This window comes from Prionailurus bengalensis, chromosome D3 (genome assembly GCF_016509475.1).
Source record: "Prionailurus bengalensis isolate Pbe53 chromosome D3, Fcat_Pben_1.1_paternal_pri, whole genome shotgun sequence".
In the NCBI taxonomy this organism is placed as follows: domain Eukaryota; kingdom Metazoa; phylum Chordata; class Mammalia; order Carnivora; family Felidae; genus Prionailurus; species Prionailurus bengalensis.
The window spans coordinates 28,586,781-28,614,668 of record NC_057356.1 but is presented as its reverse complement, the minus strand read 5'-3'; the positions used below and the strand labels follow the sequence as shown (position 1 = coordinate 28,614,668).

Below are 27,888 nucleotides of genomic sequence, written 5' to 3'. Positions count from 1 at the left end.
CTGGGAGCCAGCTTGGGTCCCCCCTCTCCCTGTGAAGCAGCCCTAGGAGGCCTGGGCACCAAAGCCCTCTGGGTCATGGGCAAGTGTGGCCTGTAGTGCACATGGTGCTATGGGGTCTGCATGGGACCTGGCCCCACTGCTTTTGACACGGTGACCCAGGTTACTGTTACCCACGGCTCCTGCTAGTGACTCAGCAGTGTATGGAAGGCAGCGCCTAGAGCACTGGGAGACGGAAGGGCAGGAAGACAGAGACAGCCCTGCCCCATCTGAGCTGGAGACCAGGTACTTGGAGGTGACGCTGAGGCCACTGGGAAGGTGCCTCACGTGAGGGGCTGTCTGACACGTAGGACCTGTGCAGCACTGTCACCTGCAAACCACAAGGGCTGGGCCTGGCTGGGGAGGCTGGAGACCTGGACCCAGAGCCCCAGCAGAACATGAGGGGCATGGAAACTTTCAAGGATTCCCTACTTCCCTCAGAGGGAAAGAACTTGGGGGGCAGGGCCCAATGTGCTGTGAGCTCAGCCCAGAGGGCAGGTTCCAAGACTCGGGGGTGCCACAGAAAGAAATGTAGGTAGTGGCAAGAAAGGCCAGACACCCTGGTCTTCCAAGGGTCACCTCACCCAGAAGCTTCCTTCCAGAAAGGCCTGCAGTCCTGAGACCGTGCTGTAGGCACGAGGGCCGCCTAAGGGCCGTGCAGAGCAGGCCGGACACAAAAGCCTGCCAGATGGTGCTAGGTGCTCTTTAATGACAGCTAAATAAAAACAGGCGGTTGATAGAAAAGAGTACGAACAAGACCGTGGGATGCACCCCAAGGGCTGTGAGGGCCAAGTTTTGTACCAGTCTGGCTGAGGCATGGCATCTCTTCTGTGGCTCCTGGGACAGTCACCATTTCTGGCCCGGGCCTGGGTCCCCAGAAGGCCGGAGTCCTCTGCTGAGTGGGCAGCTGCCCTGCAGGCTCCACAAAGCTTCCACAGGCCCGACCCGGGCCTGGCCCTAGAAGAAGTCTGAGGCTTTGCGCCGGGCAGGGAGTTGTAGCAGATTGTCCGTGATGGAGGCTGGATCTTGGTTGAGGGGGGTGCGTGCTGTAGAGCCAGGAGCCGGAGTGCTCGTGGGGGTCTGGGGCCCACCAGCTGGGGTCTTGAGGTGGGTTGAGCGTGCTGGAGATGGGGTGTAGCTGGCCCGCAGGGCCCGGTCTGTGTACTTGCTGGCTGTCCTGCTCACGAGGCGCTGCAGGGCTGGAGACATGGCTGGGCTCAGGCCTTTGGGGGTGAGGCTGGGATGGAAGAAGTGGGTGAATGAGGCACCATTAGGCCCATGTGGGCACCACCGCAGCAGGGCCTCCCATGGCCCCACAGGAAGATACATGGGAGATGCATGGTCATTACAGGCTGAGGATACCAGGTGGCCTGGCACACAGCAGTGTAGTCAAACTTAAGGTTCAGTGGTAGTGCTGCCCTTGGCTGTGGGGCTGGGATGGACCTCAACTCTCTCCAAGGAGAATGATACACCTGTTTCCAAAGCGCTGACAGGAGCTCATAGCGGGACGAGGGGCCCAAAGGTGTCTCTAAGGGTTGTGCCAAGGAGGCTGAAGAAGGAAAAGACGGAGAGGGGCCCTGCATCCTGGTTCAAACAGGCCATGCCCTGGACCAGAGGAGCTGCTATAGGACCCACTACAGAACGCCTGGGCCTGCCCTGCACACTGTGCATCCATATGCAGGGGGTGGGGCCATGTGGGAGCAGGGAGAGACCCCCACCCACACAGGTCAGCCACGCCTCACCTGGCCAGGTTCTCCGTCACTCTCCTCAAGGCTTCCTGCTTCTTGGCCCGGTTCTTGGCTGCAGCCTCGTTGGCCATCTTCAGCCCCAGCCGTTCCCTGCGGCCCGGCTCCAAGATCTACATGACAGCAAGTCTGTGGGTAGCCTGCCACCGAGTCAGGCAGTCCTTTGCTGGTGGGGCACCTGCCTCTTTTCATGGCCCCCATGATCCTCACAACCCACTGCCACCTTCCTAAAAGCCCCCCAAAAAGCTTGCCTGAACTGCCCACCTGCCTGTCCTCACGGACCCCTAAAAGCCAGCACTGCCAACTTATGAACCTCTGACAGTCTTTTAGGAAAGAAAGGGGTCTTTTTGAATCGGCTTCTCTGTGACTACCAGAGTAAACAGCTTTCTGTTTAACATCTATTGACCTTCTGTATTTCTTTGCAGAACTTCCCGAGATGCATCCTTGGTCTCTTTTTTTCTATTAAAGTGCTTGTTCATTATTTAGTGTTTTACCCACATCAGTTATATTAAGCTATGCCATAAAAATTCCCTCTCAGTTATTTGCTTTCAGTTTCTCTTACTTTTTTTTTTTTTGCTGTATTTAAGTTTATCACTTCGTACAGTATAAACTAAACCTCACTTCCCTTAAGATCTAACCCTTCCTACCTTAAAATCAGATTAAATACTATTATTTTCTTCTAAGTGTCTTACATTGACTTATACACTTAATATTTCTGCTTCCAGGAACTCGTTCCATCTTATGTATCAAGAACTTCATTTCCACATACTCTACTACTCAGCACAATTTGAGCTGTTGTCTCTCGTGTACCCTGAATTCTGATTTGGACGAAGGTTTGTTCAGAATCTCTTCCCTACTGCCCCATAGGCTCTAGGACCAGGGGCAGACTTGTGACACACCTGTACCTGTGGCATGCCTTAACACCTGCTGGCACACGCTCCTCCCTGTCATTCCTCTCTTCAGTTTTCCTTGCTTATCCTTGTGTGCCAGGCAAGTTTAAGAACCAAGGGGCCAAAATCCTCTGCGCACGTTCTGTCTAGACATGCGTTGCTTCTCACGGGGAGAATGAGCGGAGCTATGCTAGGGAGGCCTCCCGGTGGGGCCCGCACGCTCCGGCAGTTTTCCTTACGTAAGTCTGCAGCACTCGCCTGTGGTTTCTTTACAAGAGCTTAACTATTGCTAGTCGTTCTAAATTTCTGCTGCTATAGTGAATGAGACCTCTTTTTCTGTTGCACTTCAAACTGACCACTGCAAGTGTTTAGAGCGGCCAGTTCAAGACCATGTGTGACCCAGCTCCCCATGCAACAGACCTACATTAATCCCAAATTCTGTGTCTGACTCTTTGGGGTTTCAAGGCACGTGATGTAACCCCACACCCTTTGCCCTCTGCAACATCACTGACCTCCACCTCCTGTGATCTCCTAGCACTTCACCCTGGGAGTGTTGGCCCAGCACCCCAAGAACAGGACAGCATGCTCCCAGCTTCCAGCGACTTCTCTTCCTTCACATTCTAAACTATGTCACTCGGGTTCCCCAACAAACTGTGCAGACCAGAGCACGCTGCCCTCCCAAAACCTCTCTGGGGCCCCACACCATCCTAGGCCATCCCATCTATACAAACCATCTGGCACTTAGCTTCCCTTCCCTACCTGCTCCAGGCCTCATAACTCCCCCACTCTGACAACTTCTAAATAACAAGTGCCTCCTGATTCATGCTGTCCTGTAACCAGAGTCCTCTCTCTGTAAACACGCAACCCCCTGAAGACACAAACCACATCCCACAGAACACTGGGGTTCTGGGGCCCTCCCTGGTCCACAGGCCTGCAGACTCAAAGGGCCATGGCTTTGGTGCCCTGACCTCACACCCGAATCCCTCCGTCCAACCACACCTGTCCTTAGTGCTCTGGTCCTATTCTGAAGTGCAGTACCTGTGCAAGTATGCAGCCTGGAGCATGGCTTGGCCCTTCAGTAGGCTCTAGTCTGACCAGTGGGAGCTAGCTCATCCTCTGTGTATTGAGCTACAAGTTCTCAGAGGACCACATGCCCTCTCAGGGTCGCACCTGAGTTCCCCTCACCATGACCCACCTTGAAGGCTGGCCCTGGTGTCCTGTCCACATAGGGGGTCTCAGATCCTTCCACTCTCAAGGGAGTGTTTTCAACCTCCCCCCAGGTCATCAGCGGTGACTCGTTCACACCTGTGGATGGAGAGAGCCCACAGTTACCTCAGGCCCGGGGATCTGGGTGGGGGTCCTGCCAGGCCCTCTCTCCTACAACAGCCAGCTCCCACCATGAGCATCCCAGCTAACATACACCAAGGTTGGCAGTTGGCCCACTCTCCTTCCCTGGGACTCTGGGACCTGGTACCTCTGCCCTCTGAGATGACAATGCCAAGGCTACTTTGAGCCCAAGGCAAGCCCAGGCCCCTACAGCTGTGGAGCTTAGCCTGGGAAGGGGGCTCCCCAGAGAAGCCAGGCTGGGTCAGCCAGGCCCCCATCCTAGCACATGGCCAGGGGAGCCGCCTAGAAGTTGCTATGGCATGCCACCCCAAGGTGGGGAGACACTTGGGGGCTTTCAGAGCACCCAAACCTCCCAGGACCCTGCACAAACCTGTAGTGCCTCCATATACCCTGGCCTATGTCACAGCAACCAGCAGCCCAAAATACAGAGGACGATGCTCGGGAGAGCAGGAGGACACCACCTGCACCATGAGATTGTCCCCAAGTCTCATAAATCTCCTGTGTGAGGTCACGCAGGGCTGGAGCCCAGAGCTTCTTCCCTATGCCCCTACACTTAGCCTCCCCCTGCCCAGCCTCCCCGTGCCCTTAAGCATGCTTGCCGCAGCCAGTCTGTCCAGTAGAGCCCCGACACCCCTGGTCCCCAGCAAAACCAGTCTGTCCTGCTAAGCTCAGGGCAAGTCACGAAGACTGCCAGGCTGAATGGGCTGGGACTCACACATCTCAAATCAGGTCTCCCTAAGAATCCAGCCCGCCCATAGCCCCATTCAGCCCTGTCATTGCACAGGTGGGACACTGGGTCTCTGAGTCATATGAGGCACAGGGCAGACATGGGGAAATGTCAAGGGTGCCAAGAGCCAACTGAGCAGCCCACCTCCCCACAGGCAGTCCTATCAGGGGGCCAGCTTGACAGAGGGTCTACTACTCACCAGGGGCAGGAGAGGGGGTTGCAACAAATCCAAATCCGCCCACTCGGGGGGAATCCTGGGGGATCAGTTCTTTGCCATCAGGGCCCACCTTGCCCTGTTTGTGCTGGAACAAACAAGACAGACCAGTGTTAAGGGGGAGCCAAGCCTGCTCCTGCCAGCTAGCTGAAGGGCAAATGCACAGGAACAGCTGGAGAGAGAAGGACCCTGGCCCCTGCAAAGATTTTGAGGACCTGTCAGAGCAGGTATCAGAAGAGAAGCTTCCCCTCCTTCTGGCCTCAGGCCAGACTCCACAAAAGCTGCTTTCGGGGACTACCGACTTGGACCCCCCCAGGAAACTACACTGACCACTGGCACACATGTGCTCTGACCTCTTTCCCACAGGTACCTATAGAAGCTTACAAAACAGTCTCCTCACTTCCTGCCTCTCCCTCTCCTGGAGTCACCACTGCACCATGACACCCAGGCCCAGAAACCCCTGTTGTCTGCCCCACCAAGCCTCACTGCGCCCCAGCCTGCACACCCCACCTACCCCTGCCCTGCCTGGTACAGAGGTGTGGGTCTGGCCAGACTGGACTGGCTCCCAGCAACGTCTCTTCTCTCATGTCCTTGTCCTCCAGGGACAAGGGGCAGAACTGACCCACCAAACATCTCTGGCCCCAGTAGAAGCCCATACAGTCGAGAAAAGGCTCAGGACCCTGCCGCACAGGAGCTCCAAATACTCCCACGCTGCTAGTCTCTGCCAAACCCAAGAACGGTACTAATTTAATGAAGGCAGCCAAGATCAGAGAGGTTGTGCCCACATCCAGCCCCTGCCACTCACCTGGGCATTGAGGGCGGCGGCCTGCTGCAGCTGGGACCTGCTCAGGGCCTGGCTGAAGGGGTCCCTGAGGAAGCGAGTATTCTTATGCACCACCTGCCTTGGCTTCTTAAACAGCTGTTCTTCATCAGGGACACCTGGCAGGTGGAGACAAGATGGCAGCGGTGTCAGAGGGGGTGGGGAGTCCCCATTACTGCCCTGCACTCAAGGCTTGAGGTAGAGACTAAGTCATTCCCCAGTGAACAGAAGCACGGGGCCTAGTAAAGCAGGGGACGGCCTCACTCTCTCACTGACAACACACAGGCTCCTCTGCCCCGAGACAGACCAGGGCACCTCCGAGGCCCAGTATGCTAGGGAGCAAAGACCCACACACACGCCCTAGGGCCAGATCCAAACACACTGTCCCACGCCATGCCACCTGCCAGCCCTGCCTGCTCACCCTCTGGGTAGTACATCAGGGAGTTTTTGGCCTTGTACTTCCAGGTCTCCACACCGGCCTGGCTGCTCTCAATGGCTTGGTGCTCTGCCGACGGAAGTGCAAGATTATCTTTCTGCCTCTGCATCACAGGGGAAAAGTGAGGGTCAGAGAGGTGCCCAGGCACTGTGCCCCTGGCCCCAGGACTCCCTCCATCCTGACAGAGGATGCCTGTGCCCCTGTACCCAAAGACACCTTCTCAGGGGCGCCTGGGTGGCGCAGTCGGTTAAGCGTCCGACTTCAGCCAGGTCACGATCTCGCGGTCCGGGAGTTCGAGCCCCGCGTCAGGTTCTGGGCTGATGGCTCAGAGCCTGGAGCCTGTTTCCGATTCTGTGTCTCCCTCTCTCTCTGCCCCTCCCCCGTTCATGCTCTGTCTCTCTCTGTCCCAAAAATAAATAAACGTTGAAAAAAAAACAAAAAAACAAAGACACCTTCTCAAACTCCTCCTCGGCCTGGTAGAGCCATGTGTGGCGTGCCCGGCTCTTCTCCTTGGCCACCTCCATGATCTCCTGGAAGGAGGCATTGTCCTCACTTGTATACCGGCTCAGGAAGACATCCAGGCTGGGCAGGGGCTCCTTCTCCTCCTCCTCTCCAGCCTCTCCTGCTCAGGAGCATAGGTGGGATGACACAGAATCACAAACAGCATCAACACTGCTTTGCAGTCACAAGATCTCAGGAACCAGGCTACCTCATAAGCAGAGATGGAACCCTCACCCTGGTTGCGGGTCTGTTGATCAGAGCCCACACCATCAGACAATTCCCCTCCTAGGGGCAGAATCAACCCCCCTCTCTCCCTGCCAACTGCCCAGGGAGCACTCAGGGGCTCTCCTCAACTGCTGGATGTCAGGTGAAATGTTATGTTTGACTCAGACCAGAAGAGTGACATCCAGGGGCTACAGAAAAGGCAGGTGATCAGTCAGGTCCTGCCTTGCCAAAATTGTGCTGATCCTGTAGGATCCACCTTCAGAGCCCCAAGCTCTCTCTCCATCCCTGGGTTTTCTTACCCTGCCTGCTCCTCCCTTCCTGGTATCTGTGCTACAGGTGGATGGTTTGTCACCTAAGCCCCCTAACCTGCTAGCAGGCTTTGATGGCAGGGACCCCGTATGATCCAGTACTCTAGATGGGGCCTCACAGGCACTGGGCCGCGACTCCAGCCGCCCCTCCCACCGCTGTAGAAAGGGGCACCCCTACTGAGGTCCCATCGCACTGCGCACAGTGGTACACACTTCAGCAGGCCCATTAGGTGGAGAGCTTTGTCTCCCATTCTGCTGAGTCCTGACCACACACAGACTCCTAGACTGAACAAAGTACAGTGGCTAAAAGCTCAAGACCCAGAGGCAGAAAGAGAACTCAAACCCCATTCCACCACCAACAAGCCCTGAGACCTCCTTTCCTGAGTCTCGGCCTCCTTACCTGTGAATGTGAATGATGATGGTACCTATCACTTAGGTCACTGAAATGATTCTTAGATATACTGACAACGCGTATTTAAAGAAAAGGAATCTGCAAATTGCCTGTGATGCATCTGCCACGTTGCAGTAGAGAATCAAACTCCAAGGACACAACATGACAAACCATGGTAAGGGCACAAAGAAGTAGACTTAAAAAAAAATTTTTTTTTAACATTTTATTTATTTTTTTGAGAGAGAGAAAGACAGAACACGAGCAGGGGAGGGGCAGAGAGAGAGGGAGACACAGAATCCGAAGCAGGTTCCAGGCTCCAAACTGTCAGCACAGAGCCCAATGTGGGGCTTGAACTCACAAACTGAGAGATCATGACCTGAGTCCAAGTTGGATACATAACTGACTGAGCCACCCAGGGCCCCACAAAGAGCTGGATTTTGAAGCAGAAAATATTTTGTCCGTGTAGACACACAACGCACTGCACACTAGAACCTGGTAGAGAACAGCATCTTATCTGTCTGAGCACTGATGTTCTACTAAGAACAAAATAATCAACTGATCATGAGAAAGTCCTGTAGCACGTAGTATAGTCATGTCCAACAGGACTCAAAATGCTCTTTCCTAGAAAAAAATCCCTCATAAAGTTGGAACATGTCACGATCCCCAATACATGCACTGAGGAAGACAACTCTTTCATTTGTTCTATTCCCACAACACACCGTGTACTGTTCTGGATGCAAAGTATACACACAGAGGTGAGACAAAGAAGCTCTTGTGGAGAGAAGAAGCAATACGTAGAGAAATGCCTTTTTAGGTGCCATGTCCTGCAGTGAGAAAACAAAGCCAAGCAGGAAGGCAGCATGCATGAAAGGTGATGTAACTTCACGTTGTGGCGGAGGGGGGGGGGGGGGGGGGGAGTGGTCAGGAAAGGTTTCCCTGAACGGGTAACATCTGAGCAGAGACCTGAGGGGAGAGAAGGTGTGAGATGTGCAGCTATCCAGGGGAAGAGACTAACTCTGAAGACACAAGTGCAGAGGCCCTGAGGCACTGTAAGGAGACAGCAGAAAAGGGGCCCTCCAAGGCCCATGAAGCCCACTGGGCTGGCACACAGTGAGCAGGCTGGTGAGAGAGGTGGCAAGATTTCCATTCCACAGAGGAGGACCAGAGGCTCAGAGAACTGCCCTGTGTTTGGGAGCTGGACCCAGATCTTCTGTCTCCTAGACCAGTGCTCTTTGGCGCCATGGGTTGCCATGTAAGCAAACAGAGCCCTCAGGGACAAGATGTGATCTGCCTCTGAACCAGCTCCTCAGGGCCACATAGGATAAAACTCTAGACAAACCCAACCGCTCACTCACCATCGCCATCTTCCAGGCCTCGGCCCCGGCCCCGGGGCTTGTTGCCCACCATTCCGGTGCCTGTGTGCACATCAGGGGTTTCAAATGTGGCTGGAGTCACATCTAGAAGGAAGGGGGTAGGGATTAGAGCCAGTCCAAGGCATCCGCTCAGGAGGAGTTCCCCTCTCAGGCACCCACTGTTGCTCTTACAGGGCGGTGGGGGCTCTCGAGACATCTTGCCCAGAGCAGAGCCAAACTTGATGGCAATCTGACGCATCCGCTCCAGGTCTCCATTCTCCTCAGCCTCCAGGTACTCTTTCTGGGCCTGCAGCTTTTCTACATCAGGAAAGAAGTCCCTCTGGATGACTGTCTGGAGGCCCTGTCAGAAGTCAGAATAAAAGTCATAGTTCACACCTGCCTCTCCATCTACCAATGTACATGCTAAGGTCCTTGCTGATGCCCCCAACCTCTGTCCAACCCAATGATCTTCTGAGGTTACCTGCACTTTCCAATGACGATGAGCATCCCTTACGATCTAATGCAACACCTAACATTACTAAACGTTCACCTGATTTCTATGAAACCCTTCTCTCTTCCCTCACTGGTCACTCTCATTCTCCTTTATTGGCTCCACCTCCACACTAGCTGGACCAAGGTGGGTGTTGCCACCTTCATTCCACCTGTAACATCCTATTTCCAATCTGAACCCTTTACCTGGATGACTTCAGCCTGTCACCCCCACCAGCAGCACTGGTTGAGATTCCCAAATCTGTACCTCCAGCCAGACCTTGCTCCTGGCTGCACGTCTGTGCACCTAGCTGTCCACTAATGCCACCTGCCTGTCTGTCCCAGAGGCTTCCCAAAAACAAACAGCTCTGTTAGCAAATCCTCTCTGCTACCATCCTTCCACATTCCTACTTTAATAAACCGCCCCCACTCTCCTCTAACAACACTACTAGTGCCTCCCCCATCAAGACACCTCACTCTGCACTGTTCTTATTTGGCTCTCCAACTGCCCACACCCCAAAAGCACGGACTCAAGTTGCTCCACCTCCGCGAGGGGACGAGACTGCCACGACCCGAGAGGAGGGGCCCGAGAAGAGCGCGAGGCGGGGAAGGGACCTAGAATTCGCTAGCGTCTTCATCGAGGTCTTACCTCGATGTACTCTTCTTCGTCCAGGACCCGTTGCTTGCTCGTCGCAAGCGACTCCCCTGCCGCGCGCTTCCTCCGGGGCCCGGACGCGGCAGGGAGCAGCAGGGCCCGGGTTGATGCGCCGGGCGTCTCCATCGCTATCCCAGGGCCGCTCGGGCGGCACAGGCACGTAACAGGGTCCGGAGACGGCGGGGGCGGAACTGCGCCAGCTGCGCAGGCGTTTGCAACAACCCACCAACGGAAGAGCTGCGCATTTTGAAGACCAGCCCGCGCTCCGTGGTGACGCCATTATAATCCCTGGGCCTTATGGGAGTTGTAGTCTTTGCCCCTCCCCGCTGTGGTCCTCCGAATCTGGACTATGGGCACCAGAGGGCGCTATGGTGTGGGAGGCTAAGGGGCGTGTCACTCACTCTGATCCTGAAAAATTCCAGCACTGCTAAATTGAAAGGTCTTGAAATTCCGGTTTCTCGAAAATAATCATTGGGTATGCTTCTATATCATTAACAAAAACACATTTTGGCTATATACTCGTTTCAAAGTTTTTATTCAAACTTTATACCAGAAAAGACCACTAAGACAATTTCTTCTTGATAGTTATCTAACAAAAAAAAAAAAGAAAGAAAGAAAGAAAGAAAAAAGAAAAGAAGAAAAGAAAAATGCGATGGTCCAATAAAGAAATGTCTGGTTAAAAATTATTGGGTTCCGGGGCGCCTGGGTGGCTCAGTTGGTTAAGCGTCTGACTTCGACTCAGGTCATGATCTCACAGTTTGTGAGTTCAAGCTCCACATCGGGCTCTGTGCTGACAGCTCAGAGCCCAGAGCCTGCTATAGATTCTGTGTCTCCCTCTGTCTGTGTCCCTCCCCTACTCACAGTCTGTCTCTGTCTCCCTGAAAAATAAATAAACATTAAAAAAAAATTTTTTTTAATTATTCGGTTCCTGGGGCGCCTGGGTGGCTCAGTCCGTTAAGCGTCCAACTTCAGATCAGGTCATGATCTCAGGGTTCGTGAGTTTGAGCCCTGCATCAGGCTCTCTACTGTCAGCAGGAGCCTGCTTCCGATCCTCTGTACCCACCCTCTCTCTCTGCACCTCCCCCGCTTGTGATCTCTCTCTCTCTCTCTCTTAAAAATAAATAAACATCTGGGGCGCCTGGGTGGCTCAGTCGGTTGGGTGTTCGACTTTGGCTCAGGTCATGATCTCGCAGTCCGTGAGTTCGAGCCCCTCGTCAGGCTCTGTCCTGACAACTCAGAGCCTGGAGCCTGTTTCAGATTCTGTGTCTCCCTCTCTCTCTGACCCTCCCCCATTCATGCTCTGTCTCTCTCTGTCTCAAAAATAAATAAACGTTAAAAAAATTTTTTTTAAAGTTTAAAATAAATAAATAAATATTAAAAAAAATATTCGGGGGGCGCCAGGGTGGCGCAGTCGGTTAAGCGTCCGACTTCAGCCAGGTCACGATCTCGCCGTCCGGGAGTTCGAGCCCCGCGTCAGGCTCTGGGCTGATGGCTCAGAGCCTGGGGCCTGCCTCTGATTCTGTGTCTCCCTCTCTCTCTGCCCCTCCCCCGTTCATGCTCTGTCTCTCTCTGTCCCAAAAATAAATAAATGTTAAAAAAAAATATTCGGTTCCTGAACACGAGTGGGCTTCCCAGAAGAGGACTAACTTTCATTGAAATGGACCAGAAAATTGCCCGTTTTTCAAAAATGATCATTTCTTCTCCAAAAGAGGTTGTGAACTATATCAGACAAGTAAGTTCTTCCCCGTAATGATTTAGTATAATAGGCAGCCATTCCTTCACCCACTGGGAAACCCCATGGTGATGATTCCTGCCCTGTGGAACTGACAGTCAAATGGGGAAGACAGACACTAGTTGCATCATCCCACAAACAAGCATAAAATTGCAACGGGGGAGGGCGGGAGTGTGTGGCCCGGATGGCTCAGTTGGTTTAGTGTCTGACTCTTGATCTTGGCTCAGGTCAGTATCTCATGGTTTGTGAGTTCTAGCCCCAGGTCGGTCTCTGCGCTGACAGCACAGAGTCTGCTTGGGATTCTCTCTCTCCCTCTCTCTGCCCCTTCCTCAATCTCTCTCTTTCTCAAAATAAATAAACTTAAAAATCTTTAAAACACTGCAGCAGACAGGTGTTAAAAAAAAAAAAAGAAAGAAAGAAAGAAAGTTTGTTGTTGGGGAATCTTACCTAGGGGGCAGTGAGGGGAAGTCTCCCCAGGGGCAGAAATGGTTGCAGATCCAAAGGATGAACAGACACTGACCAGGAAGAGGGAAAAAGCGGGTGCAAAGGTCTTGCAGCAAAAGAGAGCTTTTGATACACACAGACTGCAAGGAGCAGTGAGGTATGAAATGATGCCAGATGGGCAGGGGCCGGCTGCATGGGGCTTCATGGGTCACAGTGAGTTTTATCTTTAAGAACAACGGAAAGCCCTTGGAGTGCTGTAGGCAGGGGAGAGGCAGGTTCAAACTTGCACCCTGGCTTTTATGGAGGATGAATTACAGAGGAAACAGAGTGGCTGCAGGTGGACAAGACTGGAGGCACCTACAATGGTCATGGTAAGGGATGACAGCACTTTCATCAGGTTGGTACTGTTGAAGCTGGGGAAAAAATAGCTTCTGGGATTGTTTTTGGAAGAAAAATGGATTTGCTGCTGGCCTGGGATGGTGGGTGAGGGAGAAGAGGGGTGTGGGTAATTGCGAGTCCTCTGGTTCATGCACCTGGTTTGCACAGGGGAAGAATTTGCCATGGACAAGGTGATTTTGAGGCACAGTGGGCTTCCACATGGAGAGGTCAAGGGGATAGATGGACAGAAGTATCTAGTTAAGGGAAGAGGCCTGGGCTGGAGATGTAAATGTGGAAGACAGAAGGGAATTGGAGTCTAAAAGAGGCAGTGATAAAGCAAGGAGAGAATGGAGAAGAGAGGGCCATGCCTGGGTCCAGCCTGCAGGACACCTATGTTAACGGGCAGCTTGTAGGGGTGAACCTGCCAAGGAGCAGCTAGAGAGAAAGGAGAGAAATCAGAAGGACAGTATAGCCACTGGCCCCTTGAAATGGAGCTCTGATCATGGCTGCCCTCTACAATGACAAAGAGCCAATGGGGGGCTGGGGTCCCAGAGATGAGGGTGTTCCAAACTGCAGGGAAGCTCTGCAGGAGGGCTGGGCAGTATCCAAGGATAAGGCCGGGGTTCGGGGGAAAAGAGCTTTGTGACAGCCAGAAGTGTGCATCCTGAGAGGTGGAGGTGAGTGCTGCTGTCCTGGAGGCATCCGGCAGTGTTAGAGCAGCACTGGCTGGGGACATCATGCCTGCTCAGCTTCTGCACCTTTAATGAATGGACTGTGTCTCCTTTCAGATACCCCATCCCCCAATTTCTTCCAGGACCTGTGAGGAGGCAGAACATGGTCCCCAAGCCAGATGATGGTGTTAGGTGCCTTGAACCCACCGTACAGGCCTACTGGGGAGAGTGAAAGCCTCGTTTTCACACTGTCCTTCACCCTAGGGCTGGGATGTTGGAGAGGAAAACAGATTTTCCAAGGCAGTGGCAGGGGGTGTGGTGCATCCTCCCCAGTCAAACCTCCTCTTGCCCCAACAGGATGGCAGACACATAGCGTGTAAATCCCCCAGAAGGAGGAGGCCAAGGATCTCTACCCGTTCAGTACCTAAAGGCCAGTGCAGACCCCCAGGGTGCTAGGCCATGATCTGTGGGGTAGTCTGCTGTGCTGGGGAGCATAGAAACTGAGGACTCACTGGGCTGTGCTCCCCAAGACCAGCTGGCCCCCACCCCCTGGATGTGGGAGTGAAGTCATGGTGGACTTCGAACTTTGGACTGCTTTTGTGCCGTTTGTAGTTGCTTGTTTATTTCCCAGTATCCAGGCAAGGCTCACAGAATTAAGGGGCAGGGTAGGGGGCTTCTGGAGATGACCTCATCCAATGTCCTTATCCTATAGCTCTGGACAGGAAGGCCCAGTGCAGGACATGCGAGCTGACAACCCCAGAATGCACAGAACACTCCCTTCACCCCCTTGGCCATGTCAAGAGACCTATGTCCATGCTGAGAAGAGGCGGGACATCAGCATACCCCAGGAGGGAGAGGAGGATTCTGGGCCCTCCTGACAAGGGGATGGTTCCTGTCCTGGAGTTGGTGGGGAGTTGAGGAAGCTTATCTGCTCTGTGCCCTGCTCCCAGCAACCAACAACCCCCCACCCCCACCCCGCTGCAGCTCCCGGGGAATCTCCCCGACCCTAGTTGCTGGAAAGGAGAGCACCTGGAGATGCTCAGCGTTCCCTCCTTTCCTGGGGCAGGTGACACAGGGGGTGGGCACGGGAGCTTCTCTGCTGTCTGGCAGAGAAGCTCCTGCCTTGAGCACTAGCTGCAGGATGCGGGAAGCCTGCAGGCGGGAAGAGGTGTCCTCTGTCAGCACCATTTCGGGTCGATCTGTTCCCTCCCTGAGCCGGCCCCAAAGGACCCGGCCAAGCCCGGGAGTAGCTCCCAGAGCCATCAGCAGCTCTCCTTTGCGGGCTTCTTGGTTCCGGGGAGGAGCCTCGAGGTCGCTGACGCGCGCTTCTGATGCCGCCACTTGGCCCGGCGGTTCTTGAACCAAACCTGATGAGCAGGAGGGACCGCTCAGATCCAGCCCTGGGACCCGCGTCCCTCCGGACCCTCATAAGTGGGCCAGGCAGGGAGCTTCCCGACAGGGATACGGGCAGGAGAGGGCTGGAGAGCCGGCACGGGGGCAGCGGCACCCACCGTCTCTTAACCGCTGCGGCTCGGGCTGCGGGACGAGGACCACTTTCCCACCCGGACCAGCCCTCTCTCGGCGTGCCTTCCCCCTTCCCCTCCAAGGTGCTCCGGACGCCCATTCTGCTGCTTGGTGCTCTTTCCGAGCTTCCCAAATTCGGGCACGTGAACGCGCGTCTCATTTATCAGGGAGAATTAAAAAGTTTAAGCCAAAGTTAAAGAAAACTAGCCTTATCTCCCCTCCAGTTCTAGTGACACTTTCCGACACTAGCCTGCCCCGCCCGCCCTCGCCCCGGAACCGGCCCTGCGGCCCACTGCGGTTCCCGGGCCTCCCGCGCCTCCCGCCTTCGCGCCAGGGCCATCTTTTCAAAAGAAGGAGGAAGGAAGCCAGCCCGCTCGGACCCTCTCGCCGTCTGGCGGGCGGGCACCCACCTCCACGCGTTCCTCGCGCAGGCGGATGCGGCCGGCCAGGCGCTCGCGCGTGCCCACGTCGGGGTACTGATTCTGCATGAAGAGCGCCTCCAGCGCCTGCAGCTGCTCCTCGCTGAAAATGGTGCGGTGGCGCCGCGTGCGCCGCTGCGGGCCGGGACCGCCCGTGCCGGGCAGCGCCCCCGGGCCTCCCGTGGGCGCAGCCAAGGGCAAGGGCGCCGCGGGGCCCAGCCTCAGCGGCCACGGCAGCCGCGCGCCTGCGGGGTGAAGGCGCGGTGAGGCGCGGAGCGGGGGCCGAGCTCCGCCCAGACCGCCCCGCGCTCGGAGGACCCCCGCGCCCGCGCCCTGCTCCCACTCACCCAGCCCGGAGGCCGGCTCCGGGGGCCCGCGGGGCGCGGCGCGGGGTCCGCAGCAGCAGCAGCAGGCGCAGGGCGCGGCCTCGGGCGCCCCGGGCTCTCCGGATTCCGCGGGGCTCTGGTGGCCGGCGGGCTGCGGGGTGCGGGCGGCCCGTGCCGGGGGGCTCCGCTCGGGCAGGTTGGAAAGGATGTGCTCGATGGAGAAGGGGCAGGGCCGCCCGGGGCCCCTGCGGCTCACCGCGCCCCCCGCCGCAGCCATGCTGGCCTGGCCCCACGGCCACCGCCGCAGGAATATATACGTCGGGGGGGAGCGCGCTGTAATCCCCGGGCCGAGCGCGGAGTCCACGCGGACTAATCCCGCCGCGCCGGCCGGGGCGCGCTAATCCTCGTCTGCGGCGGCAGGAAATCCTTACCCGCATCAGCGCGGGGGCTAGCCGGGCCGCGGGGAGGGGGCTACCAGGAAGCCCTCAGCCCCGCGTCGGTCTTCCTGGCCCCGAAAGGCTGGCAGGACTCGCGGGCACGGAGGCTCCACGGGGAAGGCGCGGAGGGCCGCATCCCCCGGCCCGCGGATCCTGGCGGTCCTCGCCCCGCTTTGGGAGCAGCGGCCTGAGGACGCCCCGACCTTGAAGGCCCCCCGCCCCCGTTTGCCCTGGCGCCTCTTGGCCCAACACTTGGGTACTTCCTCCTGTAGCCACCGAAACCAGGGCTAGCACCTAATCCCCTTGGGGCCCTACAGAGGTGTATGAGCAAGTCTGGAGAAACCCACCAAAACTGCCAATCTCTTGGCTCCAAGACTGTTAGGCTCCAACTCTCAATGGGACCCAACTCTATTGGCAACCCCACGATCCCACTGCTCTTTGGCCGCCAACTCATTTCAGTGGCTTCCACTCATTTCAGAGCTGGGTCTCAACCTCCTGGAGGAAATGGGTGTGGAGCAGGAAGCCACCTCTGCTCATCACTGAACATGAAACCCCACTGCCCGTGCCCCCAATTCTCTACCTTCTCTACTGAGTCAGGGGAGCCTTCCAGACACCATCCAAGGGCCCACTCCAGTGGTCTGGAGCCACCTCTCCTTCGGCTTCTTATATGTCCTGGAATCCCCTCCGAAAAACATTAAACACCCCTGCCCCACCCTCTTCATAGCCATGCTTCTCAAGCTTGCATGGCTTGCATGGGCTGTCCACCTCCTTACTCTTCAGGCCAGTCCGACTGTCCACACTCTCCTCCCCTGATCCCAGGTCACGCTGCCCAACATTGCTGATGACTTGTACTTTGTGAAATTCAGTGAAGACTGTTCATTTCAAGTAAGTAGCACTGAACAGCCAGCCAGGCACTTCAGCGAAAGACGCTCTTCTCTGGACCTCTGAAAAAGGTTAGTGCTCACAGGACAGAGCAACAGACTGCCTGGTTTATATCCCAGCTGTCACTTTCTGGCCGTGGGACCTTCCATAATGTCCTTCACCCCCCTGTGCCTTGGTTTCCCAATCTATAAACTGGCATCATAATAGCAATCTAACTCAGGAGGTGCTCTTAGGACTCAACCAATCACTATGTGTGAAACATTAGAACTTGGTTGGGCATGTGGGGGTTCCATGAATGGTGGGTGCCATTGCAGGGCAATGCACTCACATTCCCAGCCTCTCCTCCCACCTCACACATCCTTGTTCAGACTCCTTTGCTGACTCCAAGCTGGTATCAGTGAAAAGACTTTGGACGTCAGGTGGCAGAACCTGCTGACTCAACTCCTGACACGAGTCCTAAAAAAAGGACTCTTTATTGCTCAGTTTATTTATTTCGAGAGAGAGAGAAAGCATGAGTCGGGGAGGGGCAGAGAGAGAGAGGAGAGAATCCAAGCAGGCTCTGCACTGTGAGCACAAAACCCCATGTGGGGCTCGAACCCACGAACCGCAAGATCGTGACCTGAGCCAAAGTCTGATGCTTAACAGATTGAGTCACCCAGGCACCTCAGGACTTGTTAATCTACATGCTCAGTGAAGGAACCGTCACCTTTGTGAGTGGCTCTGCCACTCTCAGCCTGCCTCATGGTTACAATAGGGCTGCCACAGCCCTATACCTCCCATCTCTTCCCATGGATGCTGGGGGAAACCTCTCCCAGCACAGAACCTTCCTCATAGAACCGCATGATCATATTAGTTCAGAGAGACACGTGGGGAGGCACACGGGGATTGACTACCCATCAAGCTCCCTGGAGTTCTGCCAGGATGGGGGCAACAGAGTCAGTGATCAGGAAGATTGTGCCCTCCTCCTCCCAGCCCTGGCAGTTTCTCCATCCCTCCCCATTCCCACCCTGGGTGGTCACCTCCTGCAGCCTTGAAGCTTCCGACACCACCTCTGTGACAATGACTCCCAAGTTGATACCTCTGGCCTGACCTCTCCCTCTGCTCCAGGCTAGTATCTTCCAAGAACCTGTTCTATGTCCTGGTATTTCCTCACCTTGATAAATGTGTCACCTACCCACCTATCCACCTGGGTAAATGCACCATCTCTTCACCAGTCCACCGTGCTAAAGGGGCCCACCACCCCTTGGTGCCTTCCAAACATATCCAGGAATTCCTTGGCCCTTCTCCCTTCAAGAACTGAAATCCAATTCCCTTCCCTTTGAACATGGGCTGGCCTAATGACTCGCTTCTAACCTCCAGAGCGCAGAAGGTCGCAGAAGTGACACTGATTGCTGAGGCCAGATTGGACAGTTAGGTGATACCGCTCCTCTCTCTCCCTCATCTTGGGATGCTTGCTCTTCGAGCCAGCCACTGTGCTGCGAGGAGCCACCAGCAGCCCCAGGAAGAGGCACATGCGGAGGTATTCCGGCCAGGAGCTGCAGCTGAAAGGCCAGCCAACAGCTAGCACGGAGCATCGTGAGTGAGCAAGGAAGCATTAGGGGTGGCTCCCATCCCAGCTACCATCCACTGTAGCCGTAAGAGAGTCCAAACCAAGCTAACGATAGAGGAGATGGGTTATGTGTTCATAGCACTGAGTTTGAGGTGGCCTGTTGCGTAGCTCTGGATCACCAGATGGGTTCGGTACCAGAATAGGATGCTGCCGATACAAACCCTAAGTCACACGGCATTGGCCTTGGGACCGGACAGCGGGTGGGAGCAGGAAGGACCTGCTGGGACTGACAGTGGGGTCTTAGAGGGAGGTGAGAAAAATCGTACTGGAAGATGGAAGAAAGGAGACCCTTGGTGTGGAGTGGCAAGAAGCCTAGCAACATTGCCACCTGTAGTAGCACAGGAAGTAGGACAGCTCCCCTATGGGTGAGATGGTCCAGCTGAGGAGATGTCCTGTGAATGTTTAGAGGAGTTCTGTTCCTCATTGCCAAAGCCTGGAAACAACTCAGATGCCCGTCAGCTGGTGAGTGGATGAATACACCACGGTCCACCACACCAGGGAGGGGCCCAGGGTGGCAGTGAGTGACACACGCAACAGTGTAGGGCCATGTCAGAAGATTGTGCTGAGTGGGAGAAGTGGGTCTCAGTAGGCTCCATACTGCGTGAGTCCATGTATATAACACTGAAAATGGCCACAGGTCTGGGGAACAGGTCAGTGGTTTCGGTGGGGAAGAAGAACCAGGGGGGGAGTTTTCTGGCTAGCACCTGAGGGAGGCGGAGGGGAGGGTGAAATGCTGAGGGGGATCCTGGTTCCATCGCAGCCCGGTGGGGTCTGAGACCACCTTCAGTGAGGTCAGGGTGCACAGTCTCTCTCACTAAGGTGGCTCCCGTCTGGCCAATGCTCCAGAGAAAGGGTCACCTGCAAGTGACCAGCTCACACTGGGAACACTTACCCCAGCCCTGCCACACTCAGCCCCACATTAAGTTCATTGCATTTAGATCCCCAGGGTTCTGGTTGGGCACAATTTCTGTGCATATATAGGAAAGGAAAGCTATTGGATGGGCTGTGGTCCCTGCTGCTTGAGTTAGTCCTGAGCCTGTAACCAGGTGCCATGTGTTTCCCGCCCCTCCCCCCCACCCCCACCTTCTCTAGCTCCCCCTCTCCCAGGAGCACTTAGCACTTCTGAAGGTCTGGGTGCCTCACCTGATGACCCAGATGCTCATCCCTGGGGGCGTGAACCCCTGGGTACCATGCCCTCCTCAGGTTGTGCTGGCTGTAATGGCCCATTTGGTGACAGCTGGGGAGGGGGACATCCAGTGGATGGGAAGATCAAACATCCCTGTTCCTAGGATCTGGATCCAGTACCCCTGCCAGCATGGGGGCCTTTTTGCTTGGTGGTATGAAGAGCCCAGAGTGGCCTGGTAGCTGTCATAGTGTATGTTTTGTGCCACTCATACTGTGTTCCTGGTGAGATTACCCCCTTCAGAGACCCAGAACCTAACCTAAAGTTTCTAGGATGAGGACACAAATTTCCCAGTGGGGTTGCTGGGAGTACCGGGGAGCAGGGTGTCCCACCTGGACCCCTGGGTCCACCAATTGAAAAGCTGCCACGTGTCACACTAGTTCTCTAGGTGCCTCTTCTCCAGACTTCCTTGTCTCTAAACTTCTCTTCTTGCTCTGTCCGCCCCCCCCCCTCCAAAGCTACTAGCTCAACTGTTTACTGTGGCAAACAGGGCTCCATATCTTCTTTTCCTAGACACTTTCCCCTCCTTACTACGTGGATGATACAGTGCCCTGGAGAAGCTCTACCCTTTGGAGGGCTTTCCCCTTACTGCTGTCATTCAGGGCCACAAGGGGGTGGCAGTCACTTGCTTGTGCAGCTCACCCGTGTCTAGATGTGCTCAGAGCTGATCCTGGCAATGCACCTCCATTGTACCTTAAAGTCTTGGTGCCTCTGACAGTATTCAGCTCTGATGAGCCACCTGACCATGTGGTTACTTAATAGCCCAAGGTCAGATGCTCATTTCCTGTTGGGGCCCAGTAACATTCCAGGAACTGTTTTGTGAATGGCGTGTGGCATGGTCTCACTCGAGAACCCTAAGAGTTGGCACTGAAGCTCTCTCACTGGAACCTGCCGGAGGCCCCACTTGAAAACTTTCTCTGCCATAGCATTCGCCACGGGCTCCGCCAGACCCCTGGGCCAGGCACAGAGCTGCTTGTGCCAAAGCCTGGACCTGCTGCAGACCTCTTTCCGCTCTGCGCTCTGTGCAAAGCTGGCATGCGTGGAGCCAACAAACCGCTGATGGCAGTATTCCCAAGTACAGAACGTCAGGCCTCCCAAACCCAAAGAAACCTGCAGTGTGTACTTTCTTAGTGATAGGAGGTACAGGGCACAATTTGTCCTTTACTTTGAGGGAATGTTCTAGCATGGAACATCTAGCATAGGACCACTGGAGTCCTAGAGACTTGGTTTATCTTTTCATCATTGGGTTGTAAGAGCTCTTTGTATATTCAAGATACAAGTCCTTATCAGATATATAATTTGCAAAATCTTCTCCCATTCTATGGTAGTTTTCCACTTTCTTGACAGTGTCCTTTGAAGTATAACATTTGAAAATTTGAATAAATACATTTTTTTCCTCTACTTTTTTTTGGTTTGTTTGTTTGTTTGTTTTTAATGCTTTGGTGTTGTACCTAAGAAACCATTGGCTTGGGGCGCCTAGGTGGCTCAGCCGGTTAAGTGCCCAACTCTTGATTTCGGCTCAGGTCATGATCTTATGGTTTGTGGGATCAAGTCAGGCTTGGGATTCTCTCCCTCTCTCTCTTGCTCCTCCCTTACATGCATGCACATGTGCTCTATCTTTCTCAAAAAAATAAACATTTTCAGAAATCATTTCCAAATCCTAGAGCATGAAGATTTACCCCAACGGTTTGCGGTTTTATATACATTTTACAGTTTTAGTTCTTACACTAATTGGTGTTGAGTGAATTTTTTTATGATTTTATTTTTTAAGTAATCTCTACTCCCAACATGGAGCTTGAACTCATGACCCCTAGATTAAGAGTCACATGCTCTACTGACGGAGCCAGGTAGGCACCCCTTGAGTGAATTTTTATATATGATGTGAGGTAAAGGTCAACTTCATTCTTTTGCATATAGATACCTAGTTGTCTCAGCATCATTTGTTGAAAAGATTATTCTTTTGCCCATTGCATTGTTTTTGCCCCCTGGTTGAAATTTAATTGACCATAAGTGTGAGGATTTATTCCTGGATTCTGAATTCTGCTCCACTGATCTATATGTCTATCCTTATGGCAAAACCATACTGTCTTGATAACTGTAGCTTTACAGTCAATTTTGAGATCAGGAAGTTGAGCTCTCTAACTTTGTTATTTTTCAATGTTGTTTTAGTTATTCTGGTTCCCATGAATTTCAGTGTGAATTTTAGAACCACCTCTATGAGTTTCTGCAAACGGACCAGGTAGAATTTTTTAATATTTATTTATTTTTGAAAGACAGAGAGACAGAGCGCAAATGGGGGAGAGGCAGAGAGAGGGGGAGACACAGAATCCGAAGCAGGCTCCAGGCTCCGAGCTGTCAGCACAGAGCCCAATGTGGGGCTTGAACTCACGAGCCATGAGAGCATGACCTGACCGAAGTAGGTGGCTCAACCAACTGAGCCTAGACCAATTTGCAGAGTGTCGCCAACTTACCAACATTAATCCTTCCGATCCGTGAACGTGGGATGTTTTGATTTATTTAGATCTTTAAATTATTTTAGTACTGCTTTATAATATTTAGAGTATATCGTTTTCACTTCTTCGCTAATATTCCTAAGTATTTTATTCTTTTTGACGTTATTGTAAATGGAATAGTTGTCTTAATTCTATTTTCCCATTGTGCACTGCAAGTGTATAAAAACACAATTGATTTTTGTACGTTGATCTTGTATCTTGCAACCCACTGGACTCATTTATTAATTCGAATAGTTTTTGGGGGATTCTTTTGGATTTTCTATCTACAAGATCATGTCATTTGTGAACAGCATTTTTACTTCTTCTTATACAATATTCATGTATTGTACTTCATTTTCTTGCCTAATGGCTCTGACTAAAACTTCCAATACAATGTCGAACAGAAGTGGTGAACTTGGGCATTCTCATGTTGCCCTTAATCTTAGAGAGAAAGGATTCTGTCTCCATCATTAAGTATGCTAGCTGTGGATTTTTCAGACACTCCTTATCAGATTGAGAAAATTCATTTTTTAAATTTAGTTACTTATTTGAGAAAGAGGGAGAGAGGGGGAGAGAAAGAGAGAGAGATAATGAGCAGGGGATGGGCAGAGAGAGAGAGGGAGACAGAGGATCTAAATCAGGGTCTGTGCTGACAGCAGAGAGCCCAGTGTGGGGCTTGAACTCACAAACCATGGGATCATGACCTGAGTCACCGACTTCAAGTCAGACGCTTAACTAACGGAACCACCTAGGCACCCTAAGCAAGTTCACTTTTATTGCAAGTTGTTTTTGAGTGTTTTATCATGAAGGAGTGCTATATGATCCATCCAGTTTTTGCAAGGGTCAGACTAATGAATTAAATCGGGTTTTACTAGACATCAGCACCCTGCATCCTTTAGGTCTTTAGCCATGACATTAACCTCTGCTGTTCTTAAGATGCAGCATTAGGTTCTTTAATTTTTGTGGGGAGGTAGTTCAGGAGCTTTCACTTACAACAGAGATCTGACTCTAAAGATCAGAACCACTGTGGAAGTTCTGCCAAGTGCGAAATATGTGTGTTGCAAATATATATTCAAAAACTGGATGAGGCACCTGGTTGGCTCAGTCAGAAGACATGTGACTCTTGTTCTCAGGATCTTGAGAGTTCAGTAAATAAACTTAAAAAAAAAAAAAACCTGGAAAAGTAACCAGTTCTCCATTTGTTACCTTATCCTCCACCCGATTCTAGCAGGGAGGCCATGATGGTATCTTGGGTCCCTGGTACCAGTATTAATGTGGAGCCTGCTGTAAAATGATCTGGGTTTTCCAAGGTGCCTGAGTGGCTCAATCAGTTGAGTGTCCATCTCCTGATTTTGACTCAGGTCATGATCTCAGAGTCATGGGATTGAGCCCTACATTGGGCTCTGTGCTGACAGCATGGAGCCTGCTTGGAATTCTCTCTCTGACCCTCCTCCCCTCCTAAAAATAAATAAACATTTAAAAAAACTTTTAATGATCTAGGTTTTCCCTTTCTCCAGTATGCAACCACCTGAGTAAATGGACCTAGATCCTTTCACAGAAGGATTAAGACATCACTCCTATAGATACACTTTTCATGGTGTTTCTGGATCCTTACCCATGTGAAGGAGACTTCAGTAGTTGAGGTCTGAGCCTGAGAACTGGCTGGAAGTTGGGCAAAGGATTATGACATTCCCTGGGTCCAGTGATCTCAGCCTTTTGCTCTTCTATTATTTATGTATGTTTGTATGTATGTATTTATGTATTTATTTGTTTGAAGGGAGGAGAGAGAGACCAAGCAGGGGAAGGGCAGAGGGAGAGAGATAGAGAATGTTAAGCATGATCCCACAACCCTGAGATCATGACCTGAGCCAAAATCAAGAGTCTGACGATCAACCAACTGAGCCACCCAGGCGCCCCATGCTCTTCTATTATTATTATTTTTTCTAATGTGGTAAAATGTACACAGCCTAGAGCTTACCATTGTAATGATTTTTAAAATTTTTTTTAAAGTTTTATTTATTTTTGAGACAGGGAGAGACAGAGCATGAACAGGGGAGGGTCAGAGAGAGGGAGACACAGAATCTGAAACAGGCTCCAGGCTCTGAGCTATCAGCACAGAGCCTGACGTGGGGCTTGAACTCACGGACCGTGAGATCATGACCTGAGCCGAAGTCGGCCGCTTAACCGACTGAGCCACCCAGGAGCCCCTGTAATGATTTTTAAGTGCACAATTCTGTGGCATTAAGTATATTCACAATGTTGTGTAACTATAGTCACTCTCATTTCTGGCACTTACCATCATCCCAAACAGAAGCCCTATACTCATTAAACAATAACTCCACATTTCCTCCTACTCCCAGGGCCTGCCAACTAAGGGTTATGGCTGAGTTCCACTGAATGCATATGCCACATTTTAAAATCTGTAGGTGGATATTTGGGTTGCTTCCACCTTCTGACTATTGTGAATAATGCTGCTGTGAATGTGGGTGTACAAGTATCTGCTTGAGTCCCCGTCTTCAGTTCTTTGGGATACATACCTAGAAGTGGAATTGCTGAATCACGGTAATTCTCGGTTTAGCTGTTTGAGAAACCACCAAATTGTCTTTTCATGGTAGCAGCGCTGTCTTACATTGCCACTAGCAAAGCGCACGGGTTTCAATCTATCCGCATGTTTGCCAACATTTGTTATTTTCCAGTTTTAAAATTTATAGTCACTGTAATGGATATAAAGTGGTATCTTGTGGTTCTGAATTGCATTTCCCTAATGATTAACGATGAGTGTCTTTTCATGTGCTTCTTGGCCGGTTGTATGTCTCCTTGGAAGAAATATCTATTCAAGTTCTTGGCTCATTTTTTAAATTGGGTTATTTTGTTTTTGTTGAGTTTACTTATATTATTTTTCCCAATATTTCATTATGAAAAATTTCAAACATCCAGAAAATTTGAAAGGTTTGTACAGGGAACCTCCATATCCTCACTACCTAGATTCTTGGATTAAGGGTTTTTTTTTTTAATTTTTTTAATGTTTTATTTATTTATTTTTGAGACAGAGAGAGACTGAGCATGAGCAGGGGAGGGGCAGAGAGAGGGGGAGACACACAGAATCTGAAGCGGGCTCCAGGCTCTGAGCTGTCAACACAGAGCCCGACGTGGGGCTCGAACTCACGGAGTGTGAGGTCATGACCTGAGCTAAAGTCAGACGCTTAACCAACTGAGCCACCCAGGCACCCCTTGGATTAAGTTTTTGCTTTGTCACCTATGTATGCATGCATCGGTTATTCCACCTGATGTTTTACGCATTCCAAAGTAAGTTATAGACATCAATACACTTCATACCTAAAATCTTCAACATGCATATCATTAACTAGATCAACATTTTGCAATCAACATTTGATTGCAAACTTAAGGTAACATTTATATATAGAGAATTATACAGATCTTGAATGTACCACTTTGTGAGTTTTGACAAATGTATACCCCTGCACTATGCAAACCCCTACCAAGAGATAGAACATTTCCATAACTCCAAAAACTTGCTTTATGCTCCTTCTCAGATAGTCACCATCCCCTCCCCACCCTCAAGAGGAAACCACTGCTCTGTTTTTCAACATAGATTAATTTTGCCTTCTCTGAAGGCTCATTGAAATGGACTCCTACAGTACGATCTATTCTTGTATAAGGGGCCATTTGGTTAGTATAATACATATTTTTAAACTTTTATTTGCATTTATTTTATCCAGAATTTACTCCCGGGCCACAAGTTTTGTTTCTTCAGTTTTTTCTGGGATATCTTTTTCTTCCATGCAACCTCCTCTTCTGGTTTAGGAACAATCTGCTCCTTTTCAATAAAGATTGGCTCAGTGTGGCAGGAAGAGCTCATATATGGGTCAGTCCAAACATGATCTCTGTAAGTTCTGCGCTGTATCTTGGGGTTTTGTTCACCTGAATGTGCTGCTCAATGACCAGAGAATCTACATCCAAACCCTTAAGTTCAGCATTACTCTTAGCATTTTTAAGCATGTGTAGTAAAAATTGAGCGCTCTGTTTGAGCCTCTGGTTCTGTGTCCAGCCCCACTCTTTGGCCTGGGCATACCTACCAACTCCACCATTGTTGTAACAGAATGGCACACATTGCTTCTATAAAGTGACAGTCTTCAGATACTTGGTGGCTTTTCAGATATGCATACCCTTGATGGCCTGGGCAGTTTCGCGTGTGTTCTTTCTTTCTTTCTTTTTTTAAAGATTTTATTTTTAACTAATCTCTACATACAACCTGGGACTTGAACCTACAGCCCTGAGATCAAGAGTTGCAGGGGCACCTGGGTGGCTCAGTCAGTTAAGCACCCAAATCTTCATTTTGGTTCAGGTCATGATCTCACAGAGTGTGAGATTGAGACCCGCGTTAGGTTCTGCCCTGCATGGGATTCTCTCTCTCCCTCTCTCTGCCTCTCCCCTGCTCGTGTGTATGTGCACCCGTGCTCACTCTCTCTCTCTCAAATGAATAACTTAAAATTTTTTTTTCTAAAAAAAAAAAAAAAGAATTGCATACTTCACCGACTGAGCCAGCCAGGTGCCCTTCATGTGCGTTCTTAAATTTTTTTTTTTAATGTTCATTTATTTCTGAGAGAGAGAGAGAGACAGAGCATGGGTGGGAGAGGGGCAGAGAGCGATGGACCGCAGAATCTGAAGCAGGCTGCAGGCTCTGACCTTTCAGAACAAAGTCCGATGTGGGTCTCGAACCCACGAAATGTGAGATGAGATCATGACCTGAGCCAAAGTCAGACGCTTAACCGACTGAGCCACCCAGGCGCCCCTATGTTCTTAAAGTGAACATGAAGATTTGAACATCTTGATTTGCATGATTTTGTAGTTTTCTGGGTCAAGTGAATAGCGGACCATTTTCAGAGATCACCTCAGGCTGCTTATTGTGAGTTCAGTGTAATATTTTTAACAGTCATCCATCTTGTTGTGTTGTTTTGTGCCAGTCTTAGCCTATCAATAACCGTGTTGTGGATGGACCAGCCTTTATGGTTCTTATGATTGTAAGATGCTTTTCAGCAATAAACATCAGGAAAATTTGGAAAAATAAAAATGTATTGCTTACAGGACCTGGAACTTACACAGCACACCTGGGGCCACACAGCAAGGTCACAGAGAGAGAGGGAATGCACACGGACCTGGGGTTCTGGTGAATTTATTTAAAAAAAATTTTGTTAATGTTTATTTACTTACTTCTGAGGCAGACAGAGCATGAGTGGGAGAGGGGCAGGGAGAGAGGGAGACACAGAATCCGAAGCGGGCTCCAGGCTCTGAGCTGTCAGCACAGAGGCCCACAAGGGGCTCAAACTCACAAACAGTGAGAATATTACCTGAGCCAAAGTGGGCCGCCCAACCGATTGAGCCACCCAGGCACCCATTTATTGGTGAATTTAAAACATAAGAGCAGGAATGTAAAACATGGCAAGAGTTTAAAAAAAACAAACACCCCCCCCCCAAATGGCCCAAATGGTCATTTATCAAAATCAACCAAGATTTCTAAAACAAAGGAGCCGCAGTGGAGGGAGGTAGCCTGGCTCTTTATCTAGTGTGGCTGGCAGTATGTTTATTGGAGATAGCCATCTCTGAAGAGGATGCCTCAGCCATCAAAGCTTAAAT

The 27,888-nt window shown here is 51.8% G+C and overlaps 2 protein-coding genes and 1 pseudogene across 3 annotated transcripts; all 3 read right to left on the bottom strand.

The window, feature by feature from the left end:
* Nucleotides 1–725: 725 nt before the first annotated feature.
* Nucleotides 726–10,326, bottom strand: ESS2 (ess-2 splicing factor homolog). Of its 2 annotated transcripts, XM_043558102.1 has the most exons (10): nt 10,131–10,326; nt 9,185–9,353; nt 8,996–9,097; nt 6,668–6,837; nt 6,201–6,318; nt 5,765–5,898; nt 4,945–5,047; nt 3,867–3,976; nt 1,779–1,894; nt 726–1,273 (listed from the first exon to the last, which is right to left on the bottom strand). In XM_043558102.1, exons 1-10 carry the CDS (start codon nt 10,260–10,262, stop codon nt 994–996), a joined length of 1,434 nt encoding a protein of 477 aa, XP_043414037.1. In that variant the 5' UTR covers nt 10,263–10,326; the 3' UTR covers nt 726–993. The 2 variants fall into 2 exon arrangements, with proteins under 2 accessions (XP_043414037.1, XP_043414036.1); XM_043558101.1 differs by lacking the exon at nt 3,867–3,976 and having other exon boundaries at nt 10,131–10,316.
* Nucleotides 10,327–13,961: 3,635 nt separating this feature from the next.
* On the bottom strand, nt 13,962–15,907 carry GSC2 (goosecoid homeobox 2). Its single transcript, XM_043559173.1, has 3 exons — nt 15,652–15,907; nt 15,296–15,549; nt 13,962–14,728 (listed from the first exon to the last, which is right to left on the bottom strand). The coding sequence occupies exons 1-3, from the start codon at nt 15,905–15,907 to the stop codon at nt 14,624–14,626; spliced, it is 615 nt and encodes a 204-aa protein (XP_043415108.1). The 3' UTR covers nt 13,962–14,623.
* A 10,039-nt stretch (nt 15,908–25,946) lies between these two features.
* On the bottom strand, nt 25,947–27,132 carry LOC122470033 (annotated as a pseudogene).
* Nucleotides 27,133–27,888: the final 756 nt, after the last annotated feature.